The sequence below is a fragment of the Salvelinus namaycush genome, chromosome 25 (assembly GCF_016432855.1).
Source record: "Salvelinus namaycush isolate Seneca chromosome 25, SaNama_1.0, whole genome shotgun sequence".
NCBI lineage: Eukaryota > Metazoa > Chordata > Actinopteri > Salmoniformes > Salmonidae > Salvelinus > Salvelinus namaycush.
Genome location: NC_052331.1, coordinates 27,532,465 through 27,555,305, shown reverse-complemented (window position 1 = coordinate 27,555,305; position 22,841 = coordinate 27,532,465). Strand labels below are relative to the sequence as shown.

The 22,841-nt window shown below is 44.1% G+C and overlaps 1 protein-coding gene across 12 annotated transcripts; it reads right to left on the bottom strand.

Moving 5' to 3' along the window:
- Positions 1-196: 196 nt before the first annotated feature.
- On the bottom strand, positions 197-22,731 carry LOC120020406 (GRB10-interacting GYF protein 2-like). 12 transcript variants are annotated; one of them, XM_038964040.1, is made up of 28 exons: positions 22,647-22,725; positions 16,214-16,265; positions 15,870-16,023; positions 15,533-15,628; positions 15,253-15,364; positions 14,716-14,824; positions 14,384-14,454; positions 14,216-14,248; positions 12,654-12,860; positions 12,043-12,275; positions 11,638-11,785; positions 11,304-11,531; positions 10,829-11,058; positions 10,367-10,511; positions 10,071-10,237; positions 9,464-9,705; positions 8,955-9,085; positions 8,608-8,708; positions 7,430-7,525; positions 7,078-7,257; positions 6,423-6,632; positions 5,690-5,821; positions 5,218-5,463; positions 4,643-4,839; positions 4,192-4,331; positions 3,042-3,244; positions 2,339-2,489; positions 197-1,079 (listed from the first exon to the last, which is right to left on the bottom strand). In XM_038964040.1, the coding sequence occupies exons 2-28, from the start codon at positions 16,249-16,251 to the stop codon at positions 1,012-1,014; spliced, it is 4,068 nt and encodes a 1,355-aa protein (XP_038819968.1). In that variant the 5' UTR covers positions 16,252-16,265; positions 22,647-22,725; the 3' UTR covers positions 197-1,011. The 12 variants fall into 12 exon arrangements, with proteins under 12 accessions (XP_038819968.1, XP_038819970.1, XP_038819969.1 ...); XM_038964042.1 differs by having other exon boundaries at positions 9,479-9,705; XM_038964041.1 differs by having other exon boundaries at positions 12,049-12,275.
- Positions 22,732-22,841: the final 110 nt, after the last annotated feature.

Below are 22,841 nucleotides of genomic sequence, written 5' to 3'. Positions count from 1 at the left end.
GTTTGGTATTAGATCAATTATAGGATGATAACTACCAATCTAAACCAGTAACTGGGAGGAGATATATTCACAACTATTGCATTCAACTTTGGACTTACACACAATTTATGTTATTTTAGTCTCTACAGTGAATCAGCATTAAAAAGTATTGAGTACAAACGTGAGTAAAGTGTTGTGCGTGGAAGGAGATAATTGATTCAGAGGTGTGAACAGCCCACACGAGACTGTTTTATTTCATACCGCAATAGAAAAGTATGACTCCAGTAGTTCATCATTTTCATATATTATAATACAGATGCAGAATTGAAAGGTTATTCTTTAAACAGCCTAGTATTTTACAAGAAATGGATAACTACTTGGAACTCTCGAACATGTCCTTAAAACAGGACATCAATGGGCACACACATCCTTGGCTCCTACAATACCACCACCATCCACAAACAGGCAGAAAACAGGAGTGAAGGGAGGAGAAAAACATTCAATAAATAAAAATAACAAAACAGAAAAAAGTACTCTATCCCCCCCCCCCCAATGCGTTCAATATCATGGGGAGAAGATTGCATCAGGTAACGTCTCTCTTTTGCATACTTTCAGACAAGATACTAGGAGGGGACTGAACAGCCGACCATAGACAGGGAGACATCCATGTCCTCCCCTCAGCTCTCTTCTTTGGGAGAAGTCAGATTAGGCCTTTACATTGATTGATTTGTTGTTCAATTCAATGCTTGGTTTTATGGTTCTGTTTGATTGTTTGGCTGCTTTGTTAGCCTTCTCCCTGTCTCACATAGGGCAAAATACTCATTTGGGATGTTTTTTGAGGGGTCCTCTAGCACTGGCAAGCGTCCCCAGCTTCCAATGACAAATGTTAAATTAAAGTACAAACAGAACGGAAAGAGGATGCTGTTCACAAAAGGAAAGGGGGATTGGGGTGGGAAGGTGGTGGTTGTAGGGGGTACAATGGCAGCTGTTCAGAACGATATGGTCAGTGGGGTTGGCAGCAGAGCAGTCCCTTTAAAAGTCCTCCACCGTCTCGATCTCGCCCATGTTCAACCTCTCAGACGCCGCGTTCACAGAAAAACCTGAGAAGATGAGAGAGAACAGGGAAAGTGAATTTAGTATCAGAGGTATGCATGTGGTAGTCAGAAGAGATGCTAATCCAATTAGCATTAGCCGTAAAGCCAATGAGAACAGTACATTCTGAGTCAAGGAGTGCAAAGCTTTAAGGAGTGAATGGGAATCAATTGGGCGCTAGCTCAACAACCCAACACTAGCATGAATTACGTGAACAAGACGCACAACATTACAGATCTTTTCCGAGATGTGAGATTATCAACTTTTTCTCCTTAATAATATTGCATAGCTTTGTAATCGTGACATTACGTACTTAAGGAAAATTGTTTATTGACGAATACCCTGACTTTCTAGAGGGTAGTGGTTGACGAATGGCTTAACATTTGCGTGACACAGCATTTCAACGTGAATGTGATTGGCCAAGAATCCCGCCTGCTCTCAGCCATATATACATTGGCTATTCAGCTTTCTTGCTGTTAGGGCCTTTCACTAGAATGTCTTGGTGTAGCACTGTTTCTTTAAATACACTAATTGGTGGATAGTTCATGCTCTGGGTTGCCAGCTAAGGCTGTATCAAATATGAGAAGAGATTTAGGAGGTTAATAAAAATACTAATTGACAGGCCTCCCGAGTGGCGCAGCGGTTTAAGGCACTGCATCGCGGTCTAAGGCACTGCATCGCGGTCTAAGGCACTGCATCGCGGTCTAAGGCACTGCATCGCGGTCTAAGGCACTGCATCGCGGTCTAAGGCACTGCATCGCGGTCTAAGGCACTGCATCGCGGTCTAAGGCACTGCATCGCGGTCTAAGGCACTGCATCACGGTCTAAGGCACTGCATCACGGTCTAAGGCACTGCATCACGGTCTAAGGCACTGCATCGCTTGATGCATCACTACAGACCCGGGTTCAATCCCAGGCTGTGTCACAGCCAGCCGTAACTGGGAGACCCTGGAGGCGGGGTACAATTGGCCCAGTGTCGTCCGGTTTAGGAGAGGGTTTGGCCCGGCTGGGATTTCCTTGTGGCGGGCTGGGCACCTGCATGCGGACTTCGGTCGCCAGCTGGAAGTGTTTCCTCCGATACATTGGTGCGGCTGGCTTCCGGGTTAAGCAAGCAATGTGTCAAGAAGCAGTGCTGCTTGGCAGGGTCGTGTGTCGGAGGACGCATGGCTCTCGACCGTTGCCTCTCACGAGTCCGTAGGGGAATTGCGTAAAAGTACCAAAAAAACAGAAAACACTGACAACAGTGCTTCAATAGTTTATTCCTCACCTAGCAGGCTGGGGTCTGCCCGGACCATCTTCTGCTTTTTCTTCTTCTTCCCTGAGGTGACGGTCTCGAAGCGTGCCTGCTGCTGGAGGCTGGTGTGGTTTGACTGGTACAGAGACGGAGAGACTGTTCCGCTCACACCCCACATTGAATCCTGGAAAATAGAGTCACAAAGCAAATGAGGGGTCAGATAACTACTAACATTGGTAGCAGGGTATTGATTAATGTATGTATGGATTTCTGAAATATTATGGTCCAGCATTTATCCCAGTTCTCTATAGGTCTCTCTCTCTCTCTCTCTACATGATGGTCCAAAGTAACATTTTGAAAACCAATGAACAGTGGTCACTGACCAACCTTGTTATGGGAGAACTTTTGATCCAGCTTAGAACCAACACACAAACTGCTCATCAATACCCAGGGTTGTAACCAGGACAACATGGGAAAGCAGGGAAATCTGGACAATTCTACTATCTTTCTGACTAGACTACAACATAACTCCGAAGCACTTCTCCAATGTTATTTATTTTTTGGGGTTATTTTTGACTATTTAGACAGGGAGGAAATCAGAGAGGGTACAGGCAGGTGGGAGACAGATTGAAGGGTTGGAGCAGGGATTGAACCCCGGTCTCTGGAGGGGAGAGCCAGGAGTGTTACCACTAGACCACAGGCACACCAATGACCTGTTCTGCTGCGTCTCTCTCACCTGCTGTTGCTGTTTTAGTGTTGGCTGCTGGTTCTGCGGGGCCGGGGGCGCTTTCTGTTGGTTGGCATTCTGCTTGGCACGGCGCTCCAGGAACTGTTTGGCAAACTCCTTGGCCTCGGACGTGTCCCCAAGGTAGGCGCGCACGTAGTCGTGCACCTCGTACGGACTGTCCACCTCCTTCAGGAAGGATGCAAATGTCGGGACTGCAGAGGAGGAAGAGGGGCAGGTGACTTTTAAAGATGGGATCACACAGTGAAGGTTACTTTAGGTTCGAGTTACCTTTAGAATTGGAACCCTATTCCCTATATAGTGCACTGTTTGACCAGGGTCCATAGGGAATAGGGTGCGATATCCGACACCTAGATGGTTGGTATGTATAGTACGTCATAGAGAGACTCACAGTCCAGGTTGTTGGCAGTGTTGAGGGTGTGTATATATACACTCACCGTCCAGGTTGTTGGCAGTGTTGAGGGTGTGTATATATACTCACCGTCCAGGTTGTTGGCAGTGTTGAGGGTGTGTATATATACACTCACCGTCCAGGTTGTTGGCAGTGTTGAGGGTGTGTATATATACACTCACCGTCCAGGTTGTTGGCAGTGTTGAGGGTGTGTATATATACACTCACCGTCCAGGTTGTTGGCAGTGTTGAGGGTGTGTATATATATACACTCACCGTCCAGGTTGTTGGCAGTGTTGAGGGTGTGTATATATATACACTCACCGTCCAGGTTGTTGGCAGTGTTGAGGGTGTGTATATATATATACACTCACCGTCCAGGTTGTTGGCAGTGTTGAGGGTGTGTATATATATATACACTCACCGTCCAGGTTGTTGGCAGTGTTGAGGGTGTGTATATATACACTCACCGTCCAGGTTGTTGGCAGTGTTGAGGGTGTGTATATATATATACACTCACCGTCCAGGTTGTTGGCAGTGTTGAGGGTGTGTATATATACACTCACCGTCCAGGTTGTTGGCAGTGTTGAGGGTGTGTATATATACACTCACCGTCCAGGTTGTTGGCAGTGTTGAGGGTGTGTATATATACACTCACCGTCCAGGTTGTTGGCAGTGTTGAGGGTGTGTATATATACACTCACCGTCCAGGTTGTTGGCAGTGTTGAGGGTGTGTATATATACACTCACCGTCCAGGTTGTTGGCAGTGTTGAGGGTGTGCAGGGTCTTCTCACACCACTGCATGAAGCCATCCTGCTGTCTCTTATTAACCCCCTGGAACAACTTCAGCAGCTTCTCCTCCTCCTCCACCTTCTTATTGGCCCGACTGCTGCTCACACAGTTACCACACAGTATTAGATACACTGCCTTCCTTTTTAACAACCAAGTGATCCATGGAATTGTATTAGATCAGCCTAATTTGAACATACTTCCACTTCAGTGGAATTTTCACTTAGTGTGTTGACAACATATGACTAAGTGAAACGTAAACTTCAGTGGAATCTAGGATTCTGCCCTTAATAACTAAAACATAAATATTAGTGGTATAAAATTGTCCTTCCAACCACCTTCCTTGAGTCCAGCAGCCAAAATAGAAACTGTCAATCAGTTGAGAGCTGTAAAAGTGTCCTGAGGTTGTACCTGAGGTTGGCGTTGCCCTTGTTGTTCTTCTGAGCATTGGGCTTCCTGGCGGGGGGTGGGGCCTGGGCCACGTCCTCGTCCCAGAAGCCCATGTTGGAGTTGGTGCTGTCGCCCCAGATGCTGCTGTCACCGCCCCAGTTAGGAGCCCCGCCGCTGGTGGCCACCGAGCCCCACACCGAGGGGCTCAGAGCGGTGGTCTGGGGAAAGAGGGGTTAGAGAGAGACAACCAACCTGGTCAGACCAGTGTCATTACGTCCAAGTAGTATTCAAACAGGGTTGTCTTTGATTAAGAGGAATGTTTCTCCAACCTCCCAAGCCTCTCCACGTATTTGATCTAGTCTACAGCTAGTACACCAGATTCAACATGTCAAATAACCATCAAGCTTTTGATTAGCTGAATTAGGTGAGCTAGTTCACAACTACATACACATTTTGAAACGTCCGTGGGTCCCGAAGGAAAGGTTTGAGAAACATTTTTAGACAACAGTATCAGCACATCGCCAAATACATGATATAGAAGACTATGAATGAATGCAGATGAATTCATGAACGAATGAGCGAACGAACCAACTCACAGCTTTGTTCTGGGCACGGTTCTGCTGGGTGACTGTGGGGTGACTGGGCTGCTGGCCCCCACCCCCCTGCTCCTTCCTCTGCTTCACCTGCTGGGCCTCCTCTCTCTGGATCTCCAGCAGGGACTTCGTGGTGGCCGGCTGCTTGGCCACGCTGCCCCAGCCAGAGAGCTTGGCCTGGGGATTCCGGGCCTCCTGCAGGGCCTGCTGCTGCAGGAGCTTCAGGTGCTCCGCCTGCTGGCGCCGCTGCTGCATGGGTGGAGAGAGGGGGGGGTTCATGAGTAAGGCTCTAGGATATAAAGCATGATGGATTTGTAGAACAATTCTATTTCATGCTACCTTAGTGCTAAGTGGGAAAACTCATTATCATCCAGAAAATCGTATCAAAACAGGTACAAGAAATTGGTAGCACAATAAAGTGCTTAAGGAGTGCCACCCATGTTAAATGTAATACTTTGACTGTAGCTCCGCTTACCTCCTCTCGTGCCTGTCGTTCTCTCTCCTCTTCCACTTTCTGGATCTCAGCGAGCGACAGAGCATTCTGGGACTGAGAGATGGCTGCTGCCGTGACTGCTGACTGCTGGCCCCACTTAGAGGAAGACGGCAGCTATGGGACAGGACAAAGATTCGGTTAGTCAGTGATAGAATGGCAAGCAGGACAGTCAGGGCTTTATCCATGACAAAGAAATATTCACATAGAGAAACTCATGGATGTGATTAGCACAAGATAGAAATACCAGACCAAAAGGCCAACAGTCCATTTTAATGTTCAATTAAAAGGTCAAATACAGTATTTCTGATGTTCTGACCTCAATTATTGTTAGGATAGTGCATTGTTAATAGGCTATATTATATTTAACCAGGAAGTCCCATTGAGGTCAAAAGACCTCTTTCCTAAGGCAGACTTTATTATAATATAGTATTGTGTATAGGGCCGGGAATTGGCAGGGACCTCACGAATCGGTATTATCACGATTCTTTGGTGCCGACAATGCGAATCTATATGTATTGCGATTCGACACTCATTTTATTGCGATTTGATGTTCCAAACATATTGTTCACCATATGTCTGCTGCAGAGGGACAAGACAGAGCCATGACAAAACAAGTTTTAAAATCAGTCAATCCCCCCTCCATCACTAATCGTGCAGTAGATGGTACCTAGCTGTTGTAGTGTTAGGTGTCTTAAGGTGTTATACTGTTAGTTACCTTCATCTGGGCTAGCTGCTGTTGCTGCTGTAGTCGGCGGAGCGCCTCCTGCTGCTGCTGCCTCTGTCTGGCTAGCTCCTGCTCTCTCCTTTTCGCCTCCTCCTGCTGTTGCCGTACCAAAGCCACCGCAGCCGCCGCCTCCTGTTGCCGCTTCTCTTCCTCATGCCTCCTCAGGGCCTCCAGCTCCTCCTGCTTTCGGTGCTCCTCCTCCTAAGGAGCAACGACAACATGTTTCTTTTTAAAAAATAGGGCCAACTTTATTGAGAAATGCAGATGTGCTTTCTGATTTACATAAATTCACTGAAAACCCACACTAACAGTTATATTATCAGTATTGCATATTTCATGTAGCCTACTTTAGGCCAGGTAATAGGCTAACCACCAATCAAGCAACATTATGGACTAAATGTTAAAATCTTGTTGCTGCGACAATACAGATCAAATTAAGATCCCACACCTGTATGTGGAAATTTGCATTTGGTATCACCTGTCCCACACAGTAAGGGCAGGGTCGTATTCATTAGGCACACAGTAGCAAAATATTGAGTAATTCTTATTGAAAACCAGGTTGTTCCTTCCCGTTGTACTAAATGTTGTTCTATTTGGTGCCTACTGAACACGACCCTGTACTGGTCTTGATTGTGAAACCCAGCACCTGTTTGCGGAGGAACTCTTCCCTTTGCTTCCTCTCCTCTTCCTCCTCCTCCTCCCTCCTCCTCCCCTCCTCCAGTCTGCGGAGGGCCTCCTCCTGCGCATGCCGTTCCTCTTCCTCCTCTTTCTGTTGGCGCTGCGCCTCCTCCTGCTGCTGCTTCCGCTGCCTCTTCAATGCCTCCTCCTGTGGATAGAGAAATCTATCAAATCAGTTGCATAAAACATAAAATGTAGGCCTCCTCTTAGGAATTTACAGGCTAATGGGTCAAACTTGCAACTCTAGGCAATCATACATTGAACATCAACAAAGCTAACTGGCGTATTTCAGCAAGCAACAGTCTAATGAACCCCCCCACCTGTTTCTGACGTGCTAGCTGCTCCTCCTCCAGGCGTTTGTGTTCCTCCTCCTCCCTCTTGGCACTCAGCTCTGCCTCACCCCGCTCCAGCTCCAGCTGATCAAAAACATTTGGAGTTAATAAGTAAATCACAATCACATAAAAAACACCTTTTGACATAACTCAGCGATGCACGAAGTAAACGGCAATGTCGGGCCGATTTCCACATACAACTAAGAGCGTTAAAGCACAAGGCAAAAATTCTCTGCTGTTTTGGTCCAGTAGCTACCACGTTGTAGCAGAGTGAAGCCAGTGGCGGAAAAAGTACCCAATTGTCACACTTGAGTAAAGATACCTTAACAGAAAATGACTCAAGAAAAAGTGAAAGTCATCTAGTAAAATACAAGTAAAAGTCTAAAAGTATTTGATTTTAAATATACTTAAGTATTGAAAGTTCAAGTATAAATCATTTCAAATTCCTTATATTAAGCAAACCAGACAGCACCATTTTATTTATGGATAGCCAGGGGCACACTCCAATACTCAGACATGGTCTGCGGTTGTGAGCCTGGTTGGATGTACTGCCAAATTCTCAAATCAATGTTGGAGGCAACTTATGATAGATAAATGAACATTCAATTATCTTGCAATAGTTCTGTTGGACATTCCTGCAGTCAGCATGTCAATTGCACACTCCCTCAAAACTTGAGACATCTGTGGCATTGTGTTCTGTGACAAAACAGCACATTTTAGAGAGGTCTTTTATTGTCCCCAGCACAAGGTGCACCTGTGTAATGATCATGCTGTTTAATCAGCTTCTTAATATGCCATATCCGTCAGGTGGATGGATTATCTTGGCAAAGGAGAAATGCTCATGTCAACAAATTTGTGCACATAATTTGAGAGAAATAAGCTTTTTGTTTGTATGGAAAATTTCTGCTCATGAAAAACATTTTAAAATGTTGCGATTATATTTTTGTCCAGTATAGTAAAGTACTTTACACCACTGAGTGAAGCACACGCGTGCACATGCACAGATACTCATACACAGTCTTACTGCTGCTTGTGGCAATTCATAACGCTAAACCTTTAATGTGTTTAACAACGGTCAAATTCCCCACATTGAGCCCTAGCCCAAGGCACTTCATAAAGATCTGAAACTTAGGATGGTATAAGTACAGAAAATATGGTGCTCTTACCTTGGCAGCCTTATTCTTCTCCAGGTTTTGCATCTGTTCTATGGTGGGGGCCTGGGCCATGGAGTCTATGGGCAGATCCCACACACTGCTGCCCTCCCATGCTGCACAGGCACACAAAACAGTCAGTCAGTAAGGCTGGATGGATGGTCATTATATATCATTGATCCACATTCATTCATATGATTTTGAGCTTTCTCCACTTTTTGGTGAATTGAGGAGCACTGCATTTTGCTTTCATCTAGTAGGTTCAGAAACTCAAACTTTCAAAAGCTAAATTGGTTATAAACATCAGCCCAAAACAAAACGAGTGCTAATGTTTTCAGTGTGTGTTCTGCATTAAGTTTTACCACTGGGTGTGGGTTGCTGGATGTTTGATGTGCAGGAGGCCTGAGAGGTGTTCTGCATTTCCCACACAGAACCCTGGGATTCTGGTACGGACATGGACCGAGTCACAGGAGGTAAGAGAGACTCAGATGTTCTACACAGGGAGCCAAACACAGAAATGGCATAAATAACCAGAACACACCAGTATGTTGACACGGCATTGAATAATACCCACAGTGAAAGATGTTTGAGGAGAACCCGTGTCATATTGAGTGTGTGAGTATGTCTTCATCATTCAGCTACTTACAGTTAGTGCATTCATCTTAATATAGCTGGGTGGGACAACCACATATCTCAGTCATAGTAAGCATATTTTTCCTCAAAGTAGCTATCAGCAAAGTCAGTGCTAGTAAGGGGGGTGGAGCCAAGTGCGAGTGTTTGAGGGCCTAGTAATGCTGAAGCTGTGTGTGTGCGTGCATCTCCAACCTCATCTTGAGGGCCTGGTATTGCAGCAGAGGTGTTAGTCTCTTACGTGTTTTCTGCTGACCTCATCTTGAGGGCCTGGTATTGCTGGAGGAGCAGGTTGATCTGCTGCTGCTGTTGCTGCTGCTGCTGGTGTGGTGCTGAGCTGAGGGCCTGGGCTTTCTGCTGGGCCAGGGCTTGGGCGTACTGCTGCCTCAAAAGGTACTGGTACTGCAGCTGCTGCAGCTGGTAAAGGTTGAGGGCCGTCAGCTCCTGCTGTCGCTTCAGACGCTCCTGGTCCCCGGCATCACCCTGGGGAGACAGGCCGAGTAAGACATAGGATCGGCAAGGGGACAGAGAAGTAGAGCCACAACACAGGCAAAGGGACGACGACCTGGGCTGCATTCAGCATGGCACAATGTTGTGGAACGTTCAATATGTTATGTAGAGTGAACAAGCCTCTGACTTAGAATAAGGAATGGCAACGTCACAACATTTGCCTTCTGAATGTGCCCTAGGCTAAACATAAACTTCCTTTGACCATGAGACGATGCAGATGGTGTGAGGTGCATAGGAAACATTTTGAATTGCCCATAGAATAATTAAGATGAATTTCAGGATAATACAAAGTGGTGAATTCTAGAATGCTCGATGGAGCTCAGGTGTGTGATGGTTACCAGTAGGGGTGGCGGTGCTGGGCCGGGGGCGAAGGGCACCCTGCCCCACATCTTGATGATCTCACCCAGGGGCTGGAAGACCTCGTCACAGCCTCTCTTCACCAGCAGGGTCATGGTGAAGTAGCCCGCCTGGAACCACTCTGTCATCTCCGGGTTACTGAACGGACCTGGAGAGGGGGAGACATGGAGGGGGACATTATTAGATTTGACAAAGTCACTGAAATTTCTCCATTTACTGGTTGCAGTGTATGCAGATTTTCATTCAGAGAAGCCCCGGTCCCCTCACTCTGTCTCACCCTGTATCTCTCCCTGGGGGTCTTTATAAAACCACTTCAGAGCAGCCTCGTGTGTGAGCGGCAGGCCGGCTGGTTTGGTAGCTGAGCTCTTGGCAGCCAGCCGGTCATCACCGTCCTGTAGATACGCCACCATCTTCTCTGCCTCCTATAAAAGCGAGCGAGAGTTTAATTTTATTGTTCATTCAAGGAGTACGTGTAGAGCGCCATGACAGTATCCCAAAACAAACACCACCATCTCAGTTTACCGCAGGGAGAGAGATAGAAAAATTGCAATAATTTCATTAGAATTCAATAAACACCCTCTCCATATTCTTGACGTGTTCCAAAAATGAACCCACACTGAAAGTTTCATGTCCAGACATGCTCTAAATTCAGTAACACCAAAACCAGCTTGGTAACTTTCACTAACTTGCAGCTCTGTAACCAACTAACTTCCAGAAACCGTAGTCATTGTCCACTAACCTGTTCAAAGTGCTTCAGTCCCTCATCTTCATCCATAGTGTGGTGTGGCGGCATGGCCGTGGGCCTTCCGATGGGCGCCATGAGGCCCGTAATGGTGGCCATATTGTTAGGGGCCATGATAGACGTGCTTTTGGGCATGAGGCTAGCACTGAAGGGCAGCGGGGCGGGCATGGCCACGGGAACCTCCAGGGGCTTCTGCTGCATCTGGATGGTGTACGACGGGGCCGACACTGGACAGGACAGAGGCAAGAGGGTTAGTCTCTAACAGAATCTCACAATTGACAATCTCAAACTACATGCAATCCTGTGTGTATATTTTAAGCACAAGGTTACTGCGGAAAACAAAGGTGTCATTGACTCACAGGTGGAGGTGGTTTAAAGAAATACGCAACAATATGTCACCAAACACAGCCTCAAGAGGGCACAAATGTGGGAGATTTGACTGCATTCCTCCACTGCTTGTATGTAAACCTACCTGTGAGAGTGTGTGCAACGGTGTGGGGGATGGGGAGGGAGTCCAGCATTGTATTGGACATGGGGGTGTGCAGGGGGACTTTGTTGGCCTCTGGCCTGTGTTCCGGGGCAGGGGGTCGCTCAAGTGGCTTCTCCAACGGCCCCTCAGGATCCTCCACTCTGTCGGGCTGGCTGGGGGGCAGGGGCTCAGGTGGAGAGGGAGCAGCCTCCTCTATCGCTCTCCCCACATCTAGAGACAAAAACAAGACACATGAATCAATGTTTATCTCCACATAGACAGTTTAGTATTGGGAGCAAAAATACAGTATGCCGGACAGTTTCCGCTCTTAACTCACCCTGTTTTCTGTCGGGCTCTCTCCTGGCCTCTTCGTCTGTGTCTTTGGTCTCCCGGGGGTGTCCGTCCTCCTCCAGACCCTCGTCACATTCCTCCAGGGGTCTGAAGTCCAGCTCTGCCTCCTCCAGGATGGGCTCCTTGGGAGCTTTCTGTGGGGGAGATATATATATATATCCTTCTCATAGCAGCCTGGCATTCACAGAGTTCCACATCTCTCAGTGCTCCGATGCCATACTTGTAATTGCAGCAAACAAATTGCCCTTCGGGGAAAACAAATCATTGTACAACTACTCGGTAGACTTCAAATCATGTGTGCAGGTCCTACTAATTTCTTAAACATTTCTTTGGCCCAGCACCCATGAACAAGTGATGTTCGTTAGACTGACTAAACGGACTATTCACTCACTCGAACCTTGAGCGAAAGGAAGGCTCCGGAGGAGTCGAAGGTGCCCGTCTCCTCTTCAGCATCCTCCAGACACCACTCTGGCAGGCTGCCCCCTCCATCCTCCTCCAGGCTGCCGCTGGCCGACGGGGGATGCCTGTAGCCGCGCTCGTCCTCCCTGGCATCGAAAGGGAGCCTGCGCTGCCGCGGCTGCTCCCCCGGGTGAGCCTCTCGCCACCCTGCCGACCGCGTCCCGTCTGAGGAGAAGAGCTGTTTAAGGACCCCGCCACTCAGCTCTACGCCAGCCATTCTCTCACATTGAAGACCACCACTTTATGTTGCTGTTTCTTAGATGCATGTGATGCTTTCTTTTGTGAAGCTACAGACAGATTGGAGTATTTCATGTTGAAAGCCTGTTCTCATTTGGTTGGCCATGATGCCTGAACAAGAGAGGGATTTTAGTATGATTTGAGGTGTCCATTGTGATTTATGAGTTCAGAATAAGACCAGCTTTTTAAAAATCAACCTTTAAGAGTTGTATCGAGATTGGCCTGCAATTGAAACCATCACCCACACACACACACACGACAGGACACATTGTGGTGGCAGCAGTGTGAGATGACTACAGGGCACACCTGGACTCGGGGGGCACCACCGCTCGCTGTCCCGTCGCAAGGCACATGCCAAGGTGCCAGCCAGGCGCCAGCCCCCCTCTTCACCATCCTCACCATTCACTTCCTCCCGGGACGTGCGCCAGTTCTCACTCTCCGAACGCGTGAAGTCATGCTTCCTCACTGGCAGGCCCCCCACACCGGTCCCAACCTCCTCGTAGTTAGCACGGACTGGAGAGGAAAGGATTGAATAACTTTCTTTTATCAAAAGGAGATCAATCTTGACATTTTTATTAAAATAAAAAATGTAAAAAACACTCAATACATACATATGTAGCAACGCCACAATTTCAAGCAATACATGAGATTCAAACTTTTAGCCTGAGGGTGACCTTGGTCACAGTAAATACGTTGTGAGGTTGTCTAAACATTTGCATAGCTGTATTGTTGTCTGATTAAGTAGTGTACAGCCTATTAAGGTACCACCAACCTCCTGTGATCTAAAGTAAATAGCAAACTTGGCCAAATGTCTTTGGAGGTGTTGGCAGAATGTATTTCTTTTGCAGTGACATTTGCTGTATCTGACAGTTTCTGAATTGTTGTGGACCTGTTAACAGATCGTATAAATTCAATTATGTTGCACTGCCCGCGATCTCTGAAACTTTGTCTATTCGGAAAGAAAATAATACTAAAGTAGGCTTACTTAGTGGTAGATCAAAAGATCAACTGAGTTCATCTGTTAAATTCTATTCTCTTTCAGATGCATAGAGCAACATTTTTTGATTATAATAGCCTATCTAACAGGCCCAATTATATTAGAGATGTGCATGGTCATTTGTTGCATGGCTACTTCAGGAATATGAACTCATCATGGCCAGAAAAGGTGAGGAATTTATTCTGCAATGGTTATGATATATGTATAATGTATTATGTTTATAAATGAAATATTGTCAACTCGAGAAATTACTCTATTCAGACGTAGCCTACAAACCGCAATGGAAAAGGTGAACCGTTAAACTTTGGATCGCATAGAGCAAAATACTTGAAATAGCTTATCTATTTCCCACTGTGAAGTAGGTCCAATTAAATGATAGATGGGACGAATGGTAGCCTATCCTAAATTGTTGGAGGCCTATAGGTCATTTCGTGAGTATGAAGCCATCAGTCAGAAAAGGTGAGGAATTGATTCTTCAATGATCATGGAAATGAAATAAATAATAGAAAATAGATACCTATTTCTAATTACTTTAGAATGCAAAGATAAAATAAATTGATTTTCTCTCCTCTCACTAATGGGAAATGACTGCATCTTATATTTAGCTACCGTTTTTTTTTGTTATGAATAAGAGTATCATTGTATAGTCCCCATTTGCACATGGCTAATTCTGCCTTCTTGCAATGGAATACTTCAACCACTAGAAACTGTGCGTACACATGGTTTAAAGTTGGCGGGGAGGAAAGCACATTCTCACGTAAAGTTGCGTTTTTATAAATTCCAACTTCTGCGTGAAAACTGGCACACGGACATTTTGGGGTCTATTTTGTACGCACGGTTTACGAACGAGGACCCTGGAGGGCAAACTTACTATGATTCATCAGGAAGTGGGTAGGAGCAACTTCTGCCAAGTCAATGGAACAGAGAGAGAGAGAGAGAGCAAAGTGATTACATTACCTGTAAATGATTTAACCCGGCATTTTATTTATATCACATTCAAACAGCATTGATTATTTGATGAGCAAGTATTGGCACAAACCTGGCTCTTTTCGACCTGGCTTTTCAAACCTTCGGTCTCCCCTAGATGGTGAGAAAATAGACTCAGCATGACTTTGAAAAGGAGAAAAGACAAAAAGAATGACTGAGCATGCAGATAGTCAAACACAGATGGATATAACCAAAAACATGACAATATGTCAACCCCATAAACCAAATGGGTTTCGATCATTCTCCTTCCACTAGCCTGGAACCCATCTTAAGATGCACCCACTTTACATGAAGATTTGCATAAATCATGCATTGAAGTCAAAGGTTAATGGGCGTGACAATTCCAGTTACACGCTCGCGCCTCCAGTAAGGATAGTCCATTACCTTTCCTCCCAGCTCTGGGAGCGGTGCATCTCCCTGCCCCCGCGTCCAAAGCCTCCTTCCACGTCATCAAAACTTCTTTGGTAAAACCCTCCGTCTCCTCTACCCCGACCTGCCAGACACACATTTTAAATACCTTATTTGAATCCACAATTCACATTACAGTTGAAAAGGATTCAAACATACACGCCACACTTTAATGTTGGAGCTAGCTGGTGAAAATGAATTCAACCAGCTGCGACAGCTTCTGCTGACAGGAGCATTATCAAGCCTATTAACAGAGTGCTACGGTTACATCCCTTCTGTGAAGCTGGCAGACATTGTTAAGATTCTTAGGGGTGGGTCTCAACCTATATATAAATCACTGGTCTCAACAGCCAATAGTCTAAAGTAGTTTCCTCGTCTCCTTTATTGACATGAAAGAAATTAACAGTTCACCTAGTCTGTTTTTCTGATTAGTGCAGATGAAGAGGACACAAGCAGAGGAAGCCTCTTCAGACTGTTGAGATGGACACAGAGAGAATAGGGCTCTTTCCTCACCTCGACCCCGTGAGGTACTTCGACCCCTCGGCGCCCCTGGCCCAACCGGACCCCCTCCTCTCCCCATCAGCCTGAGCACAGCTGCACTGTTTACAGACATGGAAAAATTTCTCTGTGGGGGAGAGGGAGGGAGAAAGAGGATAAAGAAAGAGGGTGGGGCAGACCTGTCTATAACCAACAATTCTCTATATTTGGTTACAAACAAATAGGGTAAGGTGCAGTCTTAATTTAGCATATTCATTCAAACATGGCTTCGTAAATGAACACTGAAGGCACCAACCTGCTCTTCCTCTGTAAAAGCTACAAGTGCCAGTGGTGGCAGGGGCTCCTCTTGTAAAATGGGCAGAAAATCCTTATCATGTAGGTCTACAGGGATCTGATAAGGAGAAGGAAGAAATTGTATGAGCAAGTATCCATTGCAATGTCAGGTATAATACACATATTGCAGGAAGATGACAATATATTTGAATTTTAAAGAAATCTCACTCCACAAAAGGATGAATCATAATTTTGTCTTGGGGCACTTTTCAGAAGCTGCCGATACAAGTCACTTTATTTGTATGCCAATCATGTATCTCTGTATCCTTTTAGAACACATCGGAAAGCCTTTGCCTCACCTCCCTATCCTTAACATAAAGTGCTAGCATTTCTTCTCTCCCGTAGCGGTAGTCTGCAAGTTTATACTTTGGCATTGCAGGTGAGAGAGGTGGTGAGGTGGCAACGCAACTGCTGCTACCACCCCCATGGCCACCACCAGACAGTGCCCGGAGCCTGGTGAAGAGGGACAGGAGAAAAAGACAAACAAAAGTGAAGTTTAGAGGACAACTGGCAGGCCTCAACATGTGAGGCACCACTGCACCAGGTGTCAAAAAACAAACCTGCCTAACAACTCAGAACACTGTTAAATTAATATAACATTTCAGCTCAAGAAGATTTCATATAAACATGATGCTATACCAACCATTCTGGTCCGAAGTTGAGTGTCTGAGTTTCTGCCATTCTTCCTAGAACTTCTATTGGAAGGAAAGGGCCAAAATGATTAGCCTAATACAATGCAATATTTTTCTTGGAAAGGTATTCAAATCAAATTGTATTGGTCACATACACATATTCAGCAGATGTTACTGCGGGTGTAGCAAAATGCAAGGACATAATTCAACATCCTTTGATCAACACACAAAAGGGCAATTACTAATTAATCTGCTGATGGAATTGAAAATCTTCGATCCCATTTCTCTTTATGCCACAGATTAGACCCAAATTCTGATTTAAGGTCATTAGATGGTGACAAATATTGCATCACCCGATCCTCTGTCAGGTACATAATAACAATTATTTAGGTAATTGCCAGAGCCATGTACTGTATATAGTCTGTATATGAAGGAGATCTTTAAAGCTTTCTTTATTAAGGACTTGTTGACAGTTCATAATCACACTGAAATGTACAGTGCATTCTGAAAGTATTCAGACCCCTTGACTTTTTTACAGCCTTGTTCTAAAATGAATTAAATATTATGTTTCCTCAATCTACACACAATACCCCATAATGACGAGGCAAAACATGTTTAGAAATTATTGAAACATTTAAAAACCAAACAGAAATACCTTATTTACATAAGAATTCAGACCCTTTGCTATGAGACTCAAAATTGAGCTCAGGTGAATACTGTTTACATTGATCATCCTTAAGATGTTTCTACAACTTGATTGGAGTCCACCTGTGGTAAATTCAATTGATTGGACATGATTTGGAAAGGAACACACCTGTCTAGATAAGGTCCCACAGTTGACAGTGCATATCAGAGCAAAAACCAAGCCATGAGGTCGAAGGAATTGTCCATAGAGCTCCGAGACAGGATTGTTTCAAGGCACAGATCTGGGGAAGGGTACCAAAAAATGTCTGCAGCATTGAAGGTCCCCAAGAACAGTGACCTCCATCATTCTTACATGGAAGAAGTTTGGAACCACCATGACTCTTCCTAGAGCTGGCCGCCAGCCAAACTGAGCAGTCAGGGGAGAAGGGCCTTGGCCAGGGAGGTGATTAAGAACCCGATGGTCACTCTGACAGAGTTCCTCTGTGGAGATGGGAGAACCTTCCAGTAGGACAACCATCTCTGCAACACTCCACCAATCAGGCCTTTATGGTAGAGTGGCCAGACGGAAGCCACTCCTCAGTAAAAGGCACATGACAGCCCGCTTGGAGTTTGCCAAAAGGGACCCAAAGGACTCTCAGACCATGAGAAACAAGATGCTCTGGTCTGATGATACCAAGATTGAACTCTTTGGCCTGAATGACAAGCATCATGTCTGGAGGAAACCTGGCACAATCCCTACAGTGAAGCATGCTGGTGGGAGCATCATGCTGTGGGGATGTTTTTCAGCGGCAGGGACTGGGAGACTAGTCAGGATCGAGGGAAAGATAAATGGAGCACAGAGCAAAGTACAGAGCGATCCTTGATGAAAACCTGCTCCAGAGCGCTCAGGACCTCAGACTGGGGCGAAGGTTCACCTTCCAACAGGACAATGACCCTAAGCACACAGCCAAGACAATGCAGGAGTGGCTTTGGGACAAGTCTCTGAACGTCCTTGAGTGGCCCAGACAGAGCCCGGTCTTGAACCCGATCGAACATCTCTGGAAACCTGAAAATAGCTGTGCAACGATGCTCCCTATCCAACCTGACAGAGCTTGAGAGGATCTGCAGAGAAGAATGGGAGAAACTCACCAAATACAGGTGTGCCAAGCTTGTAGCATCATACCCAAGAAGTCTGTAGTCACTGAGTAAAGGGTCTGAATACTTATGCAAATGTGATAGTAAAAAAATATAATTGCTTTGACATTATGGGGTATTGTGTGTAGATTGATGAGGGGGGGAAAAAATTTAATCAATTTTAGAATAAAGCTGTAACGTAACAAAATGTGGAAAAAGTCAAGGGGTTTGAATACTTCCCGAATGCACATTGTGCCTCCAATTTAAATAAATGTATCAATTATTGTACAGTATAATAATTTGTTCTAGTAATGATTATTTAGTGCAAACAATACCAGCTGTTTTAGAAATAAAGATAGTGACACTTAAAACAATCAAGCCGAGTGTTGGTGTTTTTCTCTCATGTAACCTTTATTTAACTAGGCAAGTGAGTTAAGAACAAATTCTTATTTACAATGACGGCCTACCCCGGCCAAACCCAGACGACACTGGGCCAATTGTGCGCCGCTCTACGGGACACCCAATCACGGCCGGATGTGATACAGCCTGGATTCGAACCAAGCACTGTATTGACGCCTCTTGCACTGAGATGCAGTGCCTTAGACCGATGCGTCCGTGTCAACTATTTAACTGTGCTAGAATGCTTAAAAAAGGCCGCAAAAAGATTACATTGCGGTTATCGGTATTGTTTTTTTTTGGCAAAAACAATATCGGATATCGGCCAAAAATGTAACTTCGGTGCATCCCTATGCCTGTAGCGCAACCTTTGAGGTATCATTATATATATATATATATATATATATATATATACATACACACACACACACACACACACACACACATGCACTACCATTCAAAAGTTTGCAGTTAATTAGAAATGTCCTTGTTTTTGAAAAGCAAAGCATTTCTTGTCCATTAAAATATCTAATTGATCAGAAATACAGTGGACATCGCTAATGTTGTAAATGACTATTGTAGCTGGAAACGGCTGATTTTTCATGGAATATCTACATAGGCGTACAGAGGCCCATTATCAGCAACCATCACTCCTGTGTTCCAATGGCACATTGTGTTAGCTAATCCAAGTTCATTGTTTTAAAAGGCTAATTGATCATTAGAAAACCCTTCTGCAATTATGTTAGCACAGCTGAAAACTGTTGTTCTGATTAAAGAAGCAACAAAACTGTCCTTCTGACTAGTTGAGTATCTGGAGCTGAAATGTCTTGAGTCAATAAGTATTCAACACCTTTGTTATGGCAAGCCTAAATACATTCTGAATTTAAATTGTGATTAACAAGTCACATAAGTTCAATGGACTCAGTGTGCACAATAGTGTTAAACATGATTTTTGAATGACTACCTCATCTTTGTACCCCACACATACAGATAATTGTAAGGTCCCTCTGTCGAGCAGTGAATTTCAAACAGATTCAACTACAAAGACCAGGGAGATTTTCCAATGCCTCGCAAAGAGCATCCATTGGTGGATGGGTAAAAAAAAAAAAATCAGACATTGAATATCCCTTTGAGCATGATGAAGTTAATCATTACACTTTGGATAGTGTATCAATACACACAGTACAAAGACAAAGGCGTCCTTCCTAACTCAGTTGCCGGAGGAAGGAAACCAGTCAGGGATTTCACCATATTGCACCATTAAGCCAATGGTGACTTTAAAACAGTTACAGAGTAATGGCTGTGATGAGGATGGAACAACAACACTGTTACGCCACAATACTAACTAAATTGACAGAGTGAAAAGAAGGAAGCCTGTACAGAATAAAAACATTCCCAAAAAAATGCATCCTGTTTGCAACACGGCACTAAAGTAATACTGCAAAAAGGTGACAAAGCAATTAACACTTTGTATTCAGGACAAAAAATTGTTTGAGGCAAATCCAGTAAAACTCATTACAGAGTACCACTCTCCATATTTTCAAGCATCGTGGTGGCTGCATCATGTTACGGGTATATTTGTCATCGTTAAGGACTGGGGAGCTTTTTAGGATAAAAAATTAAACGGAATTGAGCTAAGCACAGGCAACATCCTAGAGGAAAAGCTGGTTCAGTCTGCTTTCCATCAGACACTGGGAGTTGAACACACCTTCCAGCTGGGCAAAAACCTAAAACACAAGGCCAAATCTACACTCAAATTGTTTACCAAGACAGTGAATTTTCCTGAGTGGCAGAGTTACAGTTTGGACTTATCTACTTGAAAATCCATGGCAAAACCTGAAATGGTTGTCTTGCAATGATCAACAACCATTCTGACAGAGCTTGAAGAATTTTGAAAAGAATAATGGGCAAATGTACAATCCAGGTGTGCAAAGCTTTTAGAGACTTACCCAAAAAGACTCACAGCTGTAATTGCTGCCAAAGGTGCTTCTACAAAGTATAACTCAGGGATGTGAATACTTATGTAAATAGGGTAGTGTGTGTAGATGGGTGAGAATTATATATATATATATATATTTATATATATATGTTCAATTCAGGCTATAAAACAAAAACGTGGAATAAGTCAAGGGGTATGAATACTTTGAAGGCACTGTAGCTAAAGTTCACAGATCAGTTAGATATAATGACCCTTAGTCAGCCTAAAGGTATGTTTAAACCACAATCTGTCTAGCCAGATAGCTATAGAATAAACCGAAAGCATGTGTTGTTGAACTTCCCACCTGTTGCAAGCCACATATGGGCTACAACCAATCAACATTAGAATTTTAATTCATTATTCATGGCGACAAAAAAAAAAGATCAAGCTGCAACTTCTGTAAAGATCCTGGGCCACAACAGCCCTAGTGAAGAATGGAGACTAGTCACAAATTATTGATTAGATGCCGTATTATGTCACTCTCAGTAGCCTGTGACTTAGGCTCCTGTAGTCCATTATTGGGCTAACGTTGCTCCTTATAGTCCAAGGCCCGTACATGTTCTGTTTAGAGGCGAATTGGCTCTAGCAGCCAAAACAGCCAAAAATGTAATATAAACATGAATAAATTCTCAATTGTGGTAAGGTTCTAGAAACATAAAGCCCTCTAGTTTCACATCAAAATTATTTCACAAACGCTAAATATACACTTACTGTACACTGTTTTAACCGGTAAACCAGCCTAGAGTATTTTTCAGTGACAACACGTTTGTGGGGTCCATTTTCCGTTTACACACTGGTGTTCAAGACGCAGATGGCTAATTAGAACAGTTACGCCTCCGTCTTCTGTAAACAAGCGCTGTAAACATGGAAATATGGCCGTGTGGGAACCCGAACGCTATAAAGCGGTGTAGTAATAGAACCTTTTGTTTGTTGAAAATTATTTGTTGCTGATATAAAAGATTTGATTTGGGTTTCCAAAACAGTAACGCTAGTGATGCGTTTTTAACGTTCTTAATGAGCGTCGGGACTCAACAAAAATCCTGACCAGAAGATACTATATTATAGTCAATAGGGCTGAAGGTAGTTAGCGTCTATGGATGGTTTAGTTTGTGAGTGATATAAATGCATATTAAATATTCAAGTTTCAACCAGCTAATATTTGGACTGTTGGCTAGTTAGGTTTCGAAGTAGTCTGACTATCAATGTCAAGCTCAAATTATTTCTATATGCATGTCTATGTCACGTTATTATAAGGTAAGGAACTTGACAAATTAGCTGTCTGGCAAACAACAAACTGTACTTCTTAAATAAGTTTAATAAATTGCATAAACGCTTTATATCTATTCCAAACAATGATTTATATACAAGTTTACCTCATTGATTCCAACACGAGCTACAGTAGCTAGCTAGTAGCTAACTAAGGTTAGCTTCCCATATGGCTGGTCATAATTAGCTTGATAATCCGACTGACACACACATTCCCATACGTAACTTTAGTTACCTAGATGCTAACTAGTGAGTTGGCAATACAAACTAGCTAACGTTAGCAAGCTAGATATGTTAATTAACGTTATAATGACAATAGACATTAGCTATAAAATAAGTTAAACGTTAGATAGCTAACGTTAGCCAACTAAGCAAATGTTGGCTAACCTTCTGACATTTAACATAGCCTAGCCACAATGTGCAACTGTGCTACCAAGCTGTTTGGCAAGCTAGCTAAGTAACTGCATGACAGCTAACTAGCTAGTTAATCAAGTTGATAGCATAATAGTTAACGTTATAGCTATTGTATTTAACCACGTTATAGCTATTGTATTTAACCATAACTAATGATACGCTGTTATATAGCTAGCTAGAACAGTAACCTGTGTTAACTGGTCGACATAACTAACTAGAGAACTTTGTTTTACAAAACTTTTAGTAACGATCGATCACTGATCAGTAATTTCTACGAAAATGCTAAGCTTCTCAAAATGAAAACAAACAAAGAGTCATACTATTACAAAATCGCACAGAAGTATTGTGAGCTGACACGAGTTCACGCTTAACCCCCAAACCTCCGTCCGGCCTACGAGCCTTCCGCTACAAGAGGTTCTCGTTGAAAAACTTCCCATCTCGCTCCGAATCGAATGCTGTGCCACCACATACTTGAGGCCGAAGCCTCAAGGCCAAGCAAACATGCTGGTATAACAACACTCATAAACGCGTTGAAATCGCGGAAACTGGGATCTTTAGCATCGTGAATACTTATTTCGATAGTTTAGCTTTATTTTATAGCAAAACTGTGCATTTAATCTTCGCTGTCTTACCTCTGCTTTTACTGACAGCACAGGGTTTATTTGTATTCGAGTTGTGTGTGGCTCTCTCTCCGTTTCCACAAGATGGCTGAGAATGGGTCACATGACAATACATATCCCGATAAAGACCCGTATGCCAAAGAAAGATTCGCTGACAGCATATTTTGCAAAGTACACATCGTACTGAATGTATCTGTATTATTTCTG